The 15,978-nt window shown below is 41.1% G+C and overlaps 1 protein-coding gene across 4 annotated transcripts in view; it reads left to right on the top strand.

Moving 5' to 3' along the window:
* Nucleotides 1-15,509, top strand: part of SDF4 (stromal cell derived factor 4) — a 48,329-nt gene extending 32,820 nt beyond the window's left edge. For all 4 annotated transcript variants that reach the window (XM_075906596.1, XM_075906595.1, XM_075906594.1 and 1 more), the window contains 3 exons: nucleotides 1,032-1,190; nucleotides 4,362-4,537; nucleotides 10,378-15,509. In XM_075906596.1, coding sequence (XP_075762711.1) covers nucleotides 1,032-1,190; nucleotides 4,362-4,537; nucleotides 10,378-10,554 — 512 coding nt within the window. In that variant the 3' untranslated portion in view covers nucleotides 10,555-15,509. The remainder of the gene's footprint in view (nucleotides 1-1,031; nucleotides 1,191-4,361; nucleotides 4,538-10,377) is intronic.
* Nucleotides 15,510-15,978: the final 469 nt, after the last annotated feature.

The raw sequence follows: 15,978 nt of genomic DNA, 5'->3' as shown, positions 1-15,978 counted from the left end.
TTCTTCTCTCCCCCCCCTCCCCCCGCCCCTTTGGAGTTTTCTTGTTTTTGTGTTTTTAAGACTGAGTCAAAAATGATTCAGACATTTGGTACAAATAATGGGGAGGTGGGGGAAAACCTACCCTATTTTTTCTAAAACCAACTGTAAGTACTGTTCTAGCTGTTCTAAATTGATAGGATTTAGAAACTAGCAAGAAACAGCTCTACGCTGAGAAATTCTTTTTAGTCTCTTCATAGATTTTGAGGGCTCGTTTACGGGCACATCTCAGGCCACAGAATTTTATCCACCCTTTCTGGTTGAGTTCCTGAGGTCCTCAAATCTTGATATAAAGATTATAGTAGTACCAATAACTTAACTCAGTAGATACTCTGAAATATCTATAACAGCAGATCAAGTACAGAGAAGTCTGTTTGGATGAGGGATATTCAGTGAACACTGAAGCAGTGTAGTGTATTTATGGTTTTTTTTAATCAGATGATAGACTTTTTGTGTGTTCTGAACCAGTTACCAACATGGTGATAGGGCACATTGTGCCACTAAAGAATTTTTTTTAAGATAAACCATAAAAATATTGAGTCGCAACAAATTGTTGCTGTTAAAGATACAATGACTCCTCCCTTGCCCCCAAACATAGAAGTGTTAACCCCAGTGTTTTGGCCATGTTCGAGGCGAATTAAATTCCTCTCGCAATACTCTCCATGTCCTGTATTAAAGTATTTTATACTATTAGCGTTTGCTAAAAGTTTTTTGTCCCAAAGGTAACTATATTTTAGTGGCATGTGAAATGATTCATTTGTGTAATTTGGGATATCCAGTGAAACACTCCATAATTATAAGAGATTATTACTTAATTAGTACTCTGAATCACTGAACCAGGTTTCTAGCTAACAAGTCAGTCTGTCTTACATACATTCATTCATGAAACAGCGTTGTATTTCTAGTACTGTAAATAAAGTGTATATTCTCCAAATACAGAATATTTGACTGCTAGTATGATTACAGGGCTGATGATTACAATTTTTTATTTTTAGCACAGGAAGTTTTAGATAACCTGAAAGACCGTTGGTACCAAGCTGACAATCCACCAGCCGACCTATTACTGAATGAGGAAGAGTTTTTGTCTTTTCTTCATCCAGAACACAGTAGGGGGATGCTGAAGTTTATGGTCAAAGAAATCGTTCGTGATCTAGGTATGTCTATTTAAACTGTTTACTTGGGGCCTATCTACTCTCCAAAACCTACTCTCAGGGAACTGTGTTATTGCAAGGTCACTCAACCCAGTTGATTGTAGCATAAATAGACTCAGTGTGTGTTCTACTTATTTTGTGATTTAGTGGTATGAAGAACTGTCACAAGGTAACACTGGCCCTATAAGGGGAAAGATGCTAGTGCACCTGTAATTGGTGGGTTGACTCCCATTGGTCTTAAAAGAGCACTGGGCACTAAAGAGGGAGACAGAGCAGGAGAGAGGAGACTGGTGGAGTTTCCAGAAGGAAGCTGTAGGTGGCTCCAGGGAGAAGGCTGAAAGCAAGAGAGCAGCAGTGGGAGTTCTCTTCTGACTTCTAAACCTAAGAATCAAAGCTGAGGGCCAGATGGCTGAAGCAAGGGTGCAGCGGACTGATTTACACAATGATAATTCCACACCAGAAAGAAGGAGCCAGGAAAACAACCAAGATAAACAGAACAGGGGGTGTGATGGATGCTGCCAAGAGGAGGATAAATTCCCATTAGAGAAGCTGGAACAGGGTGCTGCTCAGCTGGGAAGAGTGGGGTTGCATTTTAGCTGAAGAGGTGGGGTGCCTGTCCTGGTTCAAAGACAGGAGAGGACTTATGAAGAACCTGAGTGTGGGAGAAGATGGGGGAAGACCTAGAACGTGGTATGTGCTATTTTGATGGCCGCAATTCTCAAACTGAGACCCTCTTTGAATGGACTTGCCAGAGCAAGCATAAATGTGCCAAGGCCCAGGAGTGGAACCCAGGCACCACTGCCCAGGGCCAAAGCCCTAGGACTTCAGCTTTGGTCCCTCCTTCCCCAAGTGATGGAGCTCAGGCTTTGCCCCTTCCACCTGGGGCAAAGCTCAGGCTTCAGTTGCCCCTCCTGGGGTCGTAAAGTAACTTTTTTTTTTTTTTTTTTGTCGGAAGAGGGTTGCAATGCAGTGAATTTTGAGAACCCCTGCACTAGAGGATCTGAAGCTGAAGAAATGGACCATGTTTGGGACAGCTGTTATGGATTATTTGATCTATGTTTTAATATTAAACCAGCACCAAAGAGAATATAGTGAGTCAAGACAGCTCATGTAGAGCTACAGGAGAACCAGAAAGAAGGAAACTGAGGCCTTTGCTGCTGTGTCCTGCCACAGGATGGTGCTCCAGGCTTGGTTGCCCTATGACAAGAGCACTGAATAAACTAATTACTTTGCCCTTTCCAGGTACCACTAGGCAGTTGTCCAGAATCAAAATTTTTGTACCTGTTAAAGTAGGAAATAGTCGCTATTTCTAAGAACTTAATGCCTCATCAGGTGCTCATGACCACAAAATCAGTGCTGCTTTTTTTAAACTTGTTAATAGTTCAACAAAACAACTTCCCAGCTTGTTGGAATGTAAAAAATGTTTTTAAGTGCAAAAGTTTTGTGTCGATTCTGGAATATATCTTGAAAGCTTGATGGATGTTCCTATTTATCTAGGACAGGCATGCCCAGAATTGATTATTCTCATTGCTTCTTTAGTTATCGCAAACAAATCAACTTTCAAAGTTATAAATAAACCATTCACAAACATTAAATACATAAAATAAAATTGTGATCTCTCATTGGACTGCTAATGGAGTCGGGTTCATACATTTATACTTTCCGCTGTAATTTATTTTAATAAGAATGATTGATGTATTTTTCTAATAGTGTTAGAACAATTCATTATTTTAAAAATAAATTCATAACTACACTTTGTCGGTAGTACAGCTTACAAAATATTACTGGTAATCCTTCTATAAGTTTTTTCTAATGACATTTTTGAAGTGTTATGTGCTATATCAAGAAAATATTGTTTCAAACATTGACAAGAAACACCTGCCACATATATAAGAATCCCTAAAGCAAAGGTGAGAACCTACAGCCCACAAGCTACAAGGATTGCTTTGATCCAGGCCATAAGGCTCAGGGCCCAGTCCCCTCACCTCCCGCAGTATGGTAAGCTGTGGCTGGAATGCTGGAGACAGCTCCCTGCAGAAGGAAAAGGAAACCCTGAGTTTCATGGGCCTGATCAAGATAAGCTGGGGCTCAACTGGTGGGCTCTGCCAGGCAGGGAGGAGGAAGTGGCTCTGCGCACAGCAGGGAAGTGCTCCGTGAAGGCACTGCCCACCATTTATCCCATTGGCCAGGAATCTCAGCCAATGGGAATGGTGGGAGAGGGGAGGCAGTGCCCTAATATTTGAGGTTTACAGGATCTTTCAAAAAAGCGCCCCATTTTGAAAGAACCGAATCTAGACTGCGGTTTCAATTTTGAAATAGCGCTTTTTCGAAAGAGTGCCATTATGTGATTACAAAAATGAAGCGTGGGATATTTAAATCCTGGCTTCATTTACATCCCTCTGCTGACAGAAGGCTGTAGTCTAGACGTAGCCACAAAGTGTGGAAGGAACCAGTTGTGTTCTGCATATAGCCAGACTCACTGACCAGCTGATGCAAAAAGCCCTCTACTCAGCATTCCATAGTGAGCTGTTAATCTGACAGTATATTGCATGTCTGGGTGTGGATTTTTTTTTTTTTTAACTTTGGCTGGAAACATGAAATAACTAGCAAACCAAGATTTCTCAGTTGGATCTTTCTTAAAGCATTTTAGTTTTTTGGCCTAATATCCTCTTAGTATCCTTTTAAAAACTGATTCCTTTTAAAAACTGCAGTGTAAGCAGTATATGGTTCTTTTTTTTTTCTTTTTTTCTGCTGCTCTACTTCAGATAAGAGATGACATGGATCAACCCTAGGCATAAGCAATTTGACCAGAATGAACTACAGAACTCTTTGCACCTAGAGAGTTGGTGTTGTGCTTACAACCTGAAGCTGAACACCGAAACACAGGGCTTTTCTCACCTAATCAGCCATTTTCTTGGCTAATCATTTCCTATTTTAAGTGGAAAACATAACTTAGATGGGATAAAATTGGTATAAGGAACCAAGGAAATCAGTTTTCTAATATCCTCACTTACACGTGTGCTGAAACCACAGGGCTGTGTTACCAAGAGCTTTGAACTCTAGAAATTGTTCATGTCCTACCTCTCAGTGGACACTGGGACACTTATAAGTAAATAGACTCTTCACTTTAGGTTTTTTGTTGTTTTGTTTTTGTTTTTTTGTCTTGCATTACAGATCAAGATGGAGATAAGAAGCTTACCCTTTCAGAGTTCATTTCCTTGCCTGTTGGTACAGTAGAGAACCAGCAAGCTCAGGATATTGATGATGATTGGGTGAAAGATAGAAAAAAGGAATTTGAGGAAGTGATTGATGCCAACCACGATGGCATTGTCACCATGGAGGAGCTGGAGGTGGGTCACTCTGAAATCATTTTATTTATATACAACACTGTTCAAAATGTGACAGCACTTTCTAAACCCTGGCCTCGGATGAAGGGTGATGTCAATGACTCAACTCTCAAGCTTATGTTTTAGCCCCTAATATAGCCAAGAACAAATCTAGTAGATGTAGAAGGATGCTAGAATAACTGTAGGGAAAAAGTTTTCTCTTTATACCAAATAGTCTGGTAGCACTTTAAAGACTAACAAAACATGTAGATGGTATCATGAGCTTTCATGGTCATCTGAAGAAGTGGGCTGTGCTCACGAAAGCTCATGATACCATCTATGTTTTGTTAGTCTTTAAAGTGCTACCAAACTGTTTGTTTTTTAAGTTTATCCTGTACAGACTAACTCAGCTACCCTTCTGAAGCTCTTTATACCAGTTCTTCAGGGTTGGTTTGGAGGGGTTTTTTGGAGTGAGTTTGTTTTGTTTTTTGTTTCTTTTGCTTTTGTATATTGCCCTGTGTAGGAATTTTTAAATGTGTAGTGCACAAAACTAAATTGTTGGTAAGAGTAGCAGCATAACTTATTGGGAGAATGAATGAATCATATTTCCGATCTGAGAGTGAGTAACTGGCAACCCATGTATTCAAATTCATTTTAAAAAAGTAAGAACCGTGATTTATGCACATTGGATTTTTTCTTCCCAAAAAATAATTTAGTGGTAAGAGTTGCCAAGTAGACGTGCCATCGACTGCACAACATGCACCCATTTTTTGTTAAGAGTTTTTGATTCTGAAAAATTGGATTGTTAAAAACATTAGAGCTAGAAATGAATCCATTTAGGCCAGCTGTGGCCAACCAGCGGCTCATGAGCCGCATGCGATTCTTGGTCCTGCCCCCCCCATGTCCCCCTCCAAAAAAAAAAAAAAAAAAAAAAACCAACCTGTGGCTCTCAAAGCTGCTCCTACAGCCCCCGACCTCCGGCTCCCCTGTGCTCACCTGGTCGGCGATCAAAATGATGCACAAGATGGTAGCTGTCGATGGGTGCCTGATATGGCCAAAAAGACTAAGCTTGCTTGCTCCTTAAAGGGGCAGCCTCCTTTTTTGTTGTTGTTGCTTAACAATTCTGGGGGGGGATGGGGGGGACGACTTTTTTTTTTTTTTTTTTTTTTTTTTTTTGCTTGATGATTCTGGTGCAGCTCTTCGCATTTTTTCCACCGCTGTTTCGGCTCTCTTAGTTAAATGGATTGGCCACTCCTGATTTAGGCATACTGTACTCTGTCTGTGAAGGAGTCATGGAGTTAGTCTTTTCTCATTGATTCTCCAATCTAAGGGAGGATACTTATGTGTGAGGGGGAGGGGAGTAAAATGATTAAGCTATAAGAGGACAGAATTCCAGAAAGGAAATGCATAGAGTTCTCCGTTTCAAAATCTAAATTTGCAATAGTGGGGAGAGAAGGGGGTGGAATGAGAAATTATGTTGAGTTAATGTGTTGTGAGGTAAGTAAAAGTAATATAGAGATAATAAAATCTCCTATGGAGGGGAACATGGTTTCTGTTCAGCAGTGCAACGCAGCATTTCCTAAGTGTTTACTTCATAGTAGTGCCTGAATTAGAATGTGTCCTGGATGGTGGGATTAATGCTTCTAATTCTTTTTCAAGTACCGTCTCTGAGATCTCCACAACAATCTTTTTTTTTTTTTTTCCCAGCAGTGTCAGAGAGTATTCACCTGCTCTCTAGATACCCTTATGCTCCAGGGCGAGAGTGCAGATTTCAATTATGTTGTTCTACAATCCCTACTGAATCCTTCTCTTCAGCACCCTCTTCCATACTGCTTAGGAATCTCCTGACATGGAACGTCCATAGGGACATTACTCGAAGGAGAGGTTGCTTACTTTACGCAGTAGCATCTTTGTGATGTGTCCCCTGATGGGTGCTTCGTATCTCATCCTCTTTCCATTCTGTCTTGATGTCTTTCACTGGACTTTTGAGAAGAAACCTGGCAGACAAGAAGCAGAGCACAAACCCCTCATTGGTTGAGAGGTCTATGCTTAGCCTTTTTTAAAACTATCAAGTGTAAACAACTCAGGCATGCTAACAGAATTAACTGGAATCACAGGAAATTCCCTTAGTTATTTTGATCTATCTTACCACGCCCTGGAAAGCTTGCCTTGTGATAGATGGTCTCTTGCACTACACATCACAACAATATTAAGATTATTTCCAGTCTTAAAGCCACAGCAGGCACTTACCTCAGGTCAACTGCCCCTGAGGTTTCACATCAAAGATGATGCTTGTAACCAATCCCAATCATAAGCTATTTGAAGATTTATTGTACAGGAAAAGGATAGGAAAAAGAAGTAAGTTATTTACAGTGTTAACAGGCAAACATATATACACACAGATGGAATGCAGCTTGTCTCTTCAAAAAGTAATAGAAGCATATATGAAAAGCAAACTCTGTATGTCCTTAAGGCTAATCTTGGCTAAGTAATTGGGAATCTTTTGTTTATCTTGGTAATGCTTGCCCTTCAGTGTCTGAACAAAAAAAAAAATTATATACAGTGGAAGGAATTCAATAACTTGCATGCCTTTTCTTTATAAGGGAACCCTAGCAGTGGGGTGGGAAAAGCAATCACCGAAGACCTTTGCCCTGTGAGGTTGTATTTGATCTTCTGATGTTGATGAGCCTTTTCTTTTGCATAGGACCTAACACTTGCTGTTGGAAGCTAGCATTTTGCATTAATTCAGATCTCTTTCCTGTCTGATTTATACAGGTACAGAGGCTCACAATACAAACACTTACATATCACCTTATAACATGGAGTACAGATGTTATATGGGAGGTTAATACCTGCAGAAGTTTACAAGTGTTCAATAAAGTCTAAACACTAAGCACAATTTGCTTCTTAACAATACATTTACACGGGTGAGCCAGACTGATTCCACTTATGTACTTGTCAGTATCCAAGTGGGGCATGGAGGCTTTGGCGTAAATTATCTTGCTAGTGTCACAGTATTGCATGTACGTTTTTTGACTGTAGGTTTGGAGAAGGCTGTTTAGCTCAAAATCCTTCAGAAATCCTTGTTTTCTGATATATTTGTAACTCTCAAATTTTAAATATTCTGATTTGTTCATTTCACCTGTCTCAAGTCCTAAATGCATATAAAGCAATGTCTCCTAAAAGTGCCCCATAATGCCCACACCCATACAATTTTCAAGGAAACAGACCTCATGCAACTTTAATCTTTTTGAATAAGTTAAAAAAAAAAAAGTGTTGCGGAAACTTCTGTAATTTGTTTCCGTTTTTTTTAAGTGCCAAAGATGTTGTGGTGTTGATTCTTGTGTGAAACTAAGTCATCACAGAAAACCTTAGCAATCTTATCGAACAGGTGATCACATTTAGTTGATGTGTTTTTTTGTTTCTGGTTTAGTCATTGTGAGATGGTTTAATGTGAATCTTTCTAGTTTCCATTAAAAAAAAATCTGCTAGACTGACAGTAAGTCATAGAAACCATTGGCACCTTGAAATCATTATGGCAGAACTTTTTGCTCTTTTATCTGACTTGAAGAGCTTTACGTATATCATGAATGGAATCCTTTTTTTTTCTCTCTGTAGTATATTTTGAGTTCAGAATGCCCTTGTATTTTTACTTTCCACATGTGTAGTGTCTGAAAAGTCTATTCAACTGAAAAAAATCAGGTTTTGTCTTTTAAAAGACAAAACTAATCTTCCTTTATCATGAAAATCTACATTGTTGGAGTCTAAAAGAGGAGGTCATGGTTTTGTCCTCTGTCTGAGTTTTGCGACTGTTTTGTCATGGCAGAGATGCCTTTAAAACAGTATCACCAGAATACATAGTGTGTGTATCTGTCTGACTCATGCATATGTTCATAGAATTTATTAGTGTGTGGTAAGTGAAGTAACTTTAAAAATGGATACATGGCTTCCATCAGAGACTTATTGATCACATTTGTTCAGGTTCAAAGATACTGTTTTACCACCATTGCAGGCTCAATCTTCTTTCTAAAAATCTAGCTGTGTTCTTAATGTTTCCTGCAGTTCATGATAGGGTTGTTAACAGCTAGTTGGCTCACCGTTTAAACGATAAGTGATTATCCGTTAACAATCCTGGCTAACCACAACAAACCCCCCTCCCTGCTTGTGCTCTGCATTTAAAATTCAGACCAGCAGTCCCACCAGTCCGAGTTTTCAGTGAAGAGCATGTAGGGGAGCTGCCAACTCCTCCATGCTGCTACTTCTGTATGAGGGAGCCATTCTGTGCTGCTGCCTCTGTATCAGAGGCAGCAGTGCAGGGCAGCAGCAGCCCCTGTCTGTGGGGAGCCTGAGTTCCCCACGGTCAGAGACTGCTCTATTGGACGCCAGGGCAGCCCTTGTCCACGTCAGGTAGCCTCTGTCTGTGGGGAGCTCGGGTTCCTCGCGGACAGGGGCTGCTGCCGCCTATGCCTCTTTTTAAACCAGCTCCCTCACAGACCAGCTTCCGCCTGCTGCTTCCTCTGATACAGAGGCAGCAGCACGGGGTGGCAGGGAACTTCTTAAAAGTGGAGCTGGGAGCACACTGGCTGCTGGCCCTGCCCCTGGGGGGGCATCAAGTAACTGTGTAACCGCTAAGAAATGTAGCAATCACACAATTATTAAAATAACCACTTCCTAACATCCCTAGTTCATGAACAGCTATGTAGCAGGCATCTGCATCTCCTGGCAATTTAGTAAATAAAGTGGAATTTCTCATCAATGATTTGAGGTTTCTTGTAAAAGTATTATTCAAAAAGATTGAAGGTTAGATTATCAAAGGGATCCTAGCTCAGCCTCTCAACTTGCAGGTATAATTTTCCTCTGAAAAAGAAATGAGGAGGAAACAAAAGAGATTTCCAAAGTTGTCTCGGGGGGGCCAAAGCAACCGCTACTTTTATTTCATATGGGATCTTTCCTTGCCTGATTCTAGATCTAATCTGATGTCTGGAAACTTCTGTCACTAACCGCTGGGAGGCCAATTTACATATCAAACAAATCACTGAAATACTATAGATTGTACCTCCCTTATCCGGGACTCTCTGGTGTGGCAACATCAATGCTCTGGCATGACCATGGATATTCCTGGACCACAGAGCCCAAGAACAGGGAGGTCTGGCAGCAGAGCAGTAGCACAGTAGTGGGGACTCAGTTGGAAGCTCAGTGTTGGAGGGAAGAGGGACGTTGCATGGTGCGGAGTTCTAACCCCAGCACCAGGGAGCTTTGGCAATGGCGCTTCGGTTGCAGCCAGGGAGCTGCAACCTCATCAACAACTGTGGAGCTCTGGCTCCAGCCCCAGCTGGGGCCATGGAGTTCCAGCTGTGGAGCCAAGCAACCGCAGAGCTCCTGGCCCTGGCCGTGGAGCTAAGTGGCTGCAGAGCTCTGGCCCTGTCAGCAGATAGCAGGCCCCAGAGGGATGGAGCCCTAGTCTAAGGGCAGCATGGGCCAGGAGAAGAAGAACGTCCCCTGGTTCGGCAAATCCTCTCCTTCGGAACCGTCAGGTCCCATGGGTGCCAGACAAGGAGGTCCAACCTGTAGTTGCAGTGAGCTACCAGCTAACATCAGAGAAGTTTTGGACTTTTGGTTAGAACCAAGGAGATGGTGGGTGGAGGAATCTTTGAGAGGAAAGTTATTGACGATGCAGACTGACTTTTTTCCCCTCTTTTTGTGCTTTCTACCATTTATTTTAGTTTTTGGGTTAAATACTCATGGTCTCAGTATTTTCTCACAGTCAGGGCTGAGGGCTCCAAATTTTGGCTTGGAGACGTGTGCTATACTGTGCTATAATGTATCCAATGACAGAAGTTGATGATCTTTCTTATCTGTTGTAGGAATACATGGATCCTATGAATGAGTACAATGCTCTAAATGAAGCCAAGCAGATGATAGCTGTGGCAGATGAAAATCAAAACCATCACTTGGAGCTGGAGGAGATCCTTAAATACAGCGAATATTTCACTGGCAGCAAGCTTATGGACTATGCACGTAATGTTCACGAGGAGTTCTGATCATGCTCATCTCTTCAGAGCTCTGAAGCACCTTCTTGCTTTCCAAAAACAAAAAGAAAGTTACCTTGCTGCTATATGTGTTGTATATATGATGTGTTGTCCTAGACTTAAAAAAACCCGTCCATATAGAAGAACTGCAGTTCTCCTTTTGCCTTCAGCATACAGAGGGAAATGGCTGAAAGTAACGTATCTGCATCTGGACTAATTCAGTTCATACTATCTTGTGCAGTTATAGTAGCTGAAAGTTCAGCCTGGGCCTTGTGAAGACATCTTTAAATACCTATCTTCTGTTGCCTACAAAACTGCTAAGCTATGAAAATCATCATTAACATTGGAGGATCTTAGTTTTTTATAAGAGAGGAGGGTCATTTCAGATGTTTCCTTTCTGACAGCAAGGGATTAATTGGCCTAAATGCAGCCCTGGTTTTGCTCAGCACAGGATCCTTTATATTTAGGAGTATGATTATGTATTTTTCAGCTTCAAAACATTAGCTGTAAATTTAATCAGAGGTGCACTTTCTCAATGCAGGTGGGATGATTAGGTTGTATTTCTCAGTTGTCTTTCTTGTAAATTCACCTCACTCAATTCTATTTGTACTAGACTGGCCTCTAAGAGAGTGAAGAAAAAAAAACATGTAAATAACTCTGAATATTCAAATTTTCACTCTAAGTGAAAGGCTCTATTAAAAAAAGTTATTTAGCGTCTAGAGAACTATGTGCAACTGATAAGAGACAATATGAATATGGCTTCATGATTATCCATTTATCACTTCCTTTTTATTTTCCCCTTAGAATCTTTTCAGTCTAGTAGTTTTATGAAATCTGCCAACTTAGGAGGAAGCTTTTGTTCAAAATTTACAATCAGGAATAGCCAACCAAACTGTATGAATGGCTCCAAGTGATTTCTGTTACTCTTGGCTCTATTTAGTATATATTAAAAGACTTAAAGTGCACTAAACACTGCCCTACATGGCTTGTAACATCCAGTCAACCCTGGTGATTCTTTTTTTAATGCACATGTTACAAACAGAAATATTTACAAAGGTAGAAGAGACATTTTCTTAGAACAGTATTTACAGTGAATCCTTAAGAAGTTACAGGATTCCTCTGAAGCCCTGGATAGTCCTCTGTAGGCCTTTTTCTGCTTTCGCTGCTTCTCACATCTCCCTTCTCTGGTCTGGACACCAGGCTGTTTGTAATGTTTTGTGTGTGAAGAGATGTTGCTATTCGTAGATTTATTCAGGATCGTGTTTTCTTTTCTCTCTCCTTCCCCCCTCCCCCCAAGGTTTCAGTCTTCCTCTGTGTGGTTGATATCCAAGTGGCCTTGACAGACTTGTTTTCAGATTAAATGCTGGCTTCCTGGTACTTCTCGGTTCTACTGGCTGAGCTGCAACCTTGAATGGTGTAACAGCATTAGGCTGGTCTTTGATTTAGTCATCTCATGGTTTATTGTACTTCCCTTGGTGCTCTTTCTAATTGTGGGTTTGCCAGTTTTCTGGATATCAGGTGTACAGATCTCCAAGAATGGAGACTTTGTAGATGGAGTCTTGGTAAGGGAGCCCTTGTGTTTATTACCTCATGAACTAAGACAGCTGAAGACCTTATTGATATTCACCATTGCTTTTGGCTGGACAGAGTTGGCCTCCATTGCATTCCATTATACAAATGAGAAACCTGCTATATCTGAGTCTGATTTGGGCAGAGTAAATATTTTTCTTTTAGCACAGGCACTAAGGATGTGAATGAGTAGTCGAGCAGATTATTATAATATTCTCTACTACTCACATTCTCCCTCCCACCACCTCCTCCCCCACCCCCCGCCTTTGCTGCCTCTGTATCAGAGGGGAACAGTGGAAGCAGGAGCTGGTGCTGGGTGGAGCTGGCTTAAAAGTCAGTGCTACTCCAGCACCGGCTTTGTGGTGCCACCTCCCCCTCCTTCCCCCCACTCTCCCAGGCGCTGGTGCTTCTATCAGAAGCAGCAGCAGCCCCTGTTGGGGGGGGGGCAGTGGGGGTCCAAACTCCCCATTAACAGGGACTACTGCTGGAGCACCCTCTGTCAGGGCTAGCCTGGGTCCGCGGACAGAGGCTGCTTTCCGGCAGCAGCCCCTGTCTAGTGGGGGGTCCGAGCTCCCCGCCGACAGGGCCTACTGCCAGAGCAGCCTCTAACCACGACATCTCAGACTGCTGCAGGCAGAGGTTGCTTCATGGCAGACTCCCCTGCCCCTTAGCACTCCCCACAGCAGCCTCTGTCTGCAGGGAGCTCAGGTCCCTGCAGACAGGGGCTGCTTCCATCCCACACTGCTGCCTCTGATACAAAGGCAACAGTGCGAGGCAGCAGGCAACCGGTCTGCGAGGGCAGCCAGTTTTTATACCAGCTCCCCTAGTGGTTTGGCTCCCACCTGGCATCCTGGTAGTGGGGCCAGATTGCATTGGCTGCCAGCCCTGCCCCTGGGGACTATTCTGTTACCTGCTATCTAAAATCCCTAACAGGAATTCCAACGGCTGGAAAGAAGAGACAGCTGCCATGAGAAAGGAAGTTGGCAACCACATTGCTTAAAATGGCTATCCAATCCGAGCTGTACTTTTTTTCTGGTTCATCTTCCTTCATTTTTCACAATCTTGTTCAGTCTAGGTATTGGGTGTCTAGAGTTGGAGACTATTAAGTAACTTTGATTTTACAGCACTGCTTTCACAATCTGAAACATGACTCCTTTTTAAACAGGAGTGTATTTGAAAATTTTACAAGTGAAATCCTTTTTTCGATTTAAAGCAGAATGGAAACTGGTCTACGTTGTCATAAAAATCCTGCTTTTGCATTGTTCTGCAGCTGTGCAAGACCAAGATGCTTATTTCAATCACTTTCATTTCAAACCAGTCCATGTTACTAAATACAGAGAGAACAACTTAGCCTGTGAACTTTCAGGGGGTTGAAGTGAGCAAAAATGGATTAATCTTTTAGAATCATCAGTTGTGTTGCAACTAATTAGAATTGATTCTGTTTTCAATCTGGTTAAATTTGTTAAAACTATTTCAATTTGTAGAGTTGAATGGTTCCAGATCACACAAGCTTAGTCTCTTAATATAATGGAAATACAGGTATTGCTGTTTGTTTTTTATTCAAAATGTCCCCTTTTGTTAAATGGCTTGTATCCATCTTTTTATATACTTTTTTTGCATTAAATATATTTTTTCTGTGCTTTGGAAATGCTCCAGCATTGAGATTCTTCATTAAGACAAGCAATCTAAAACCTCAGATTTAAAAAACGGAACCATGAAGTGAGCAGAAGTCAGATAGGAGTGGGAAGACTTGTGGTGGTCTACTCACTTTCTGTTAATAGCCAAAAGTAGCTGGTGGTTTCTGCTAAAATGAGGCTCTAGAAACTGATTTAGATCCCAACTATGTTATGACTTTAAACAAAACTAGAAACTGGTTGCAGCATGGTTGAGTTGTAGTGTAGCAGGGCCTGAAACAATAGCTGTGATGTGATTTTTATCTCACGTGATGTTAACCTGACTTCACTTATCTCTTTCACTTTGGACTAATTGGTCCATTTGCCATTATGAGGATTAGAAACCAAGACTAGAGCTGCACAATAAATATTGTAGTCACAGGTGTGTCTTGCCCTGCGTCATTCCCTGATCTGGCACTAACTCATTTCAAATTTGTGCAGTTGGTTTTTTACAGTTTCCTAGAAATTGGACTAAAAATTAGGTCCTATCCATTAAAAAAAAAATTAATTGTAGCTAAGTCAGGATTCAGCAAATAAGTGTCTTCTGACTACATGTGCAACATACTCCATAGTTATTTTTTAATGCTAAAATTCTGTACTAGAAGGTGCATTAATGCAGTATTGATACAAGATACTGCACATTTGCTCAATCCAATACCCTGAAAGCGAACAGTAGGTACTAGTAAACTTCTTTGGGCTGGTAGAGTGGAGAAAATTTAAAGGCTTATCTATACTACAATATGTTTGCGTTATAACCCGTGCCTGTAAAATACCTTATGTCTACAGACTAGGGATGTAGTTGACTAACAGATAAAGCCAGGCTTATCAGTCAGTCAAGTTCACTACTCGCATTCTCCCTCCCCCTCTCCCTCTGTATTAGAGGCAGCAAGGGGGCAGGCCAGCTCCCATTTGTTGTCCTTTCTCTGTCGTCTTCCCCGATTATAGAACTTAACACTTCTTTTTTGTGGGGGAGGGAAGGCATTTGCATTTGGGGGCAGGGGCAATTAGACTACATGGAGTGATGCAAATGATTCCTCTCTACATTTTAGAAAGAAACCAACCAAGTTCAGATGCTGTTTTGTTTCATCATCCTATGGCTCTTTAGTGTTCTACTTCCAATCTTTGCCTTTCTCAATTTCTGCTTTTGTCAGACCCCTATCCACAAGGCAGTTTTCATCTACCAGTCATCTACTAGGAAATCATTGATCCAGTTCTTCCATTTTGCACTTCTTACAGTAGTTGATTGTTCAACTTCATCCATGGTCGCTTACCACTGTTCATAACACAAAAACAGTCTGTCTACTGCTATTAAGTGCTTGGTAGCCAAGCTATCACTGGCACTTGACAGGTGGGAGGGCTTGTATTTTAGGGAGAGGTGTGGGGATTTAATGAAATCTATTTGGTCTTTAGTAGACTAATTTTGAGTTATTCATTATGTGATATAACATGGGATGCGTGCATATAATTATAAATTCCTGAAACTGAAATATAAAGAATGTACATTAACAGTATTTACAAATGGAACTGTCTAAGAATGGTACTTCACCAGAATTCAGTTGTATTGAAGTATAATCTTAATATTTAATGATCACTGTTTACATTGTTTTTGCTTTAAATGAATTTAGCACATTTCCAGCCCTGTGGTGTTTGTAAATTTCATCTATATCAAAATCCTTTGTTCTGATTACTTTCCAAATGAATAAACAGATGCTATTTGCTATGAAAGGGGAAGGAAGACAGTTTAATTTGATCAAGAGTTTGAAGAGAAGAAATGTCAGGATATAAAACTATATTTACCTGATTTTTTTTTTTTAAGTGACTACCAAGACTTATTCCACTGTATTTCGTATGTGCAAACCAGCGTGGGTTGTGTTTTTTTTTTTTTTTTTAATCGCGGGTAGAGCAAAAGATCATTTGGAGTGAAAAAAAATGTAAGTTCTGGTTTTCTCTTGAAAGGAACGGCTTTTCTAACGCTGTAATTTTCCAGTGATTTAGAGAGGACTGGGGACTGGAAAAAAAAGTCTTTACAAATTGAGAGAGATTGCGGGAGGGGGAGAGAGCATAAAAGAAATACAGCAGTAGCATTGCTGTGCCGTTCTCAGCTATATAGAATTATAAGGGATGTCACTCATTTCAGGTCAAAATTTATTTCCCTCCAGTACAAACCAGTGGTGGTTCCTTACAAGTGAACTGT

This window comes from Pelodiscus sinensis, chromosome 23 (assembly GCF_049634645.1).
Source record: "Pelodiscus sinensis isolate JC-2024 chromosome 23, ASM4963464v1, whole genome shotgun sequence".
In the NCBI taxonomy this organism is placed as follows: Eukaryota; Metazoa; Chordata; order Testudines; family Trionychidae; genus Pelodiscus; species Pelodiscus sinensis.
Note: the sequence above shows the minus strand (reverse complement) of the source record. Positions and strands in the feature narration are given on the sequence as shown.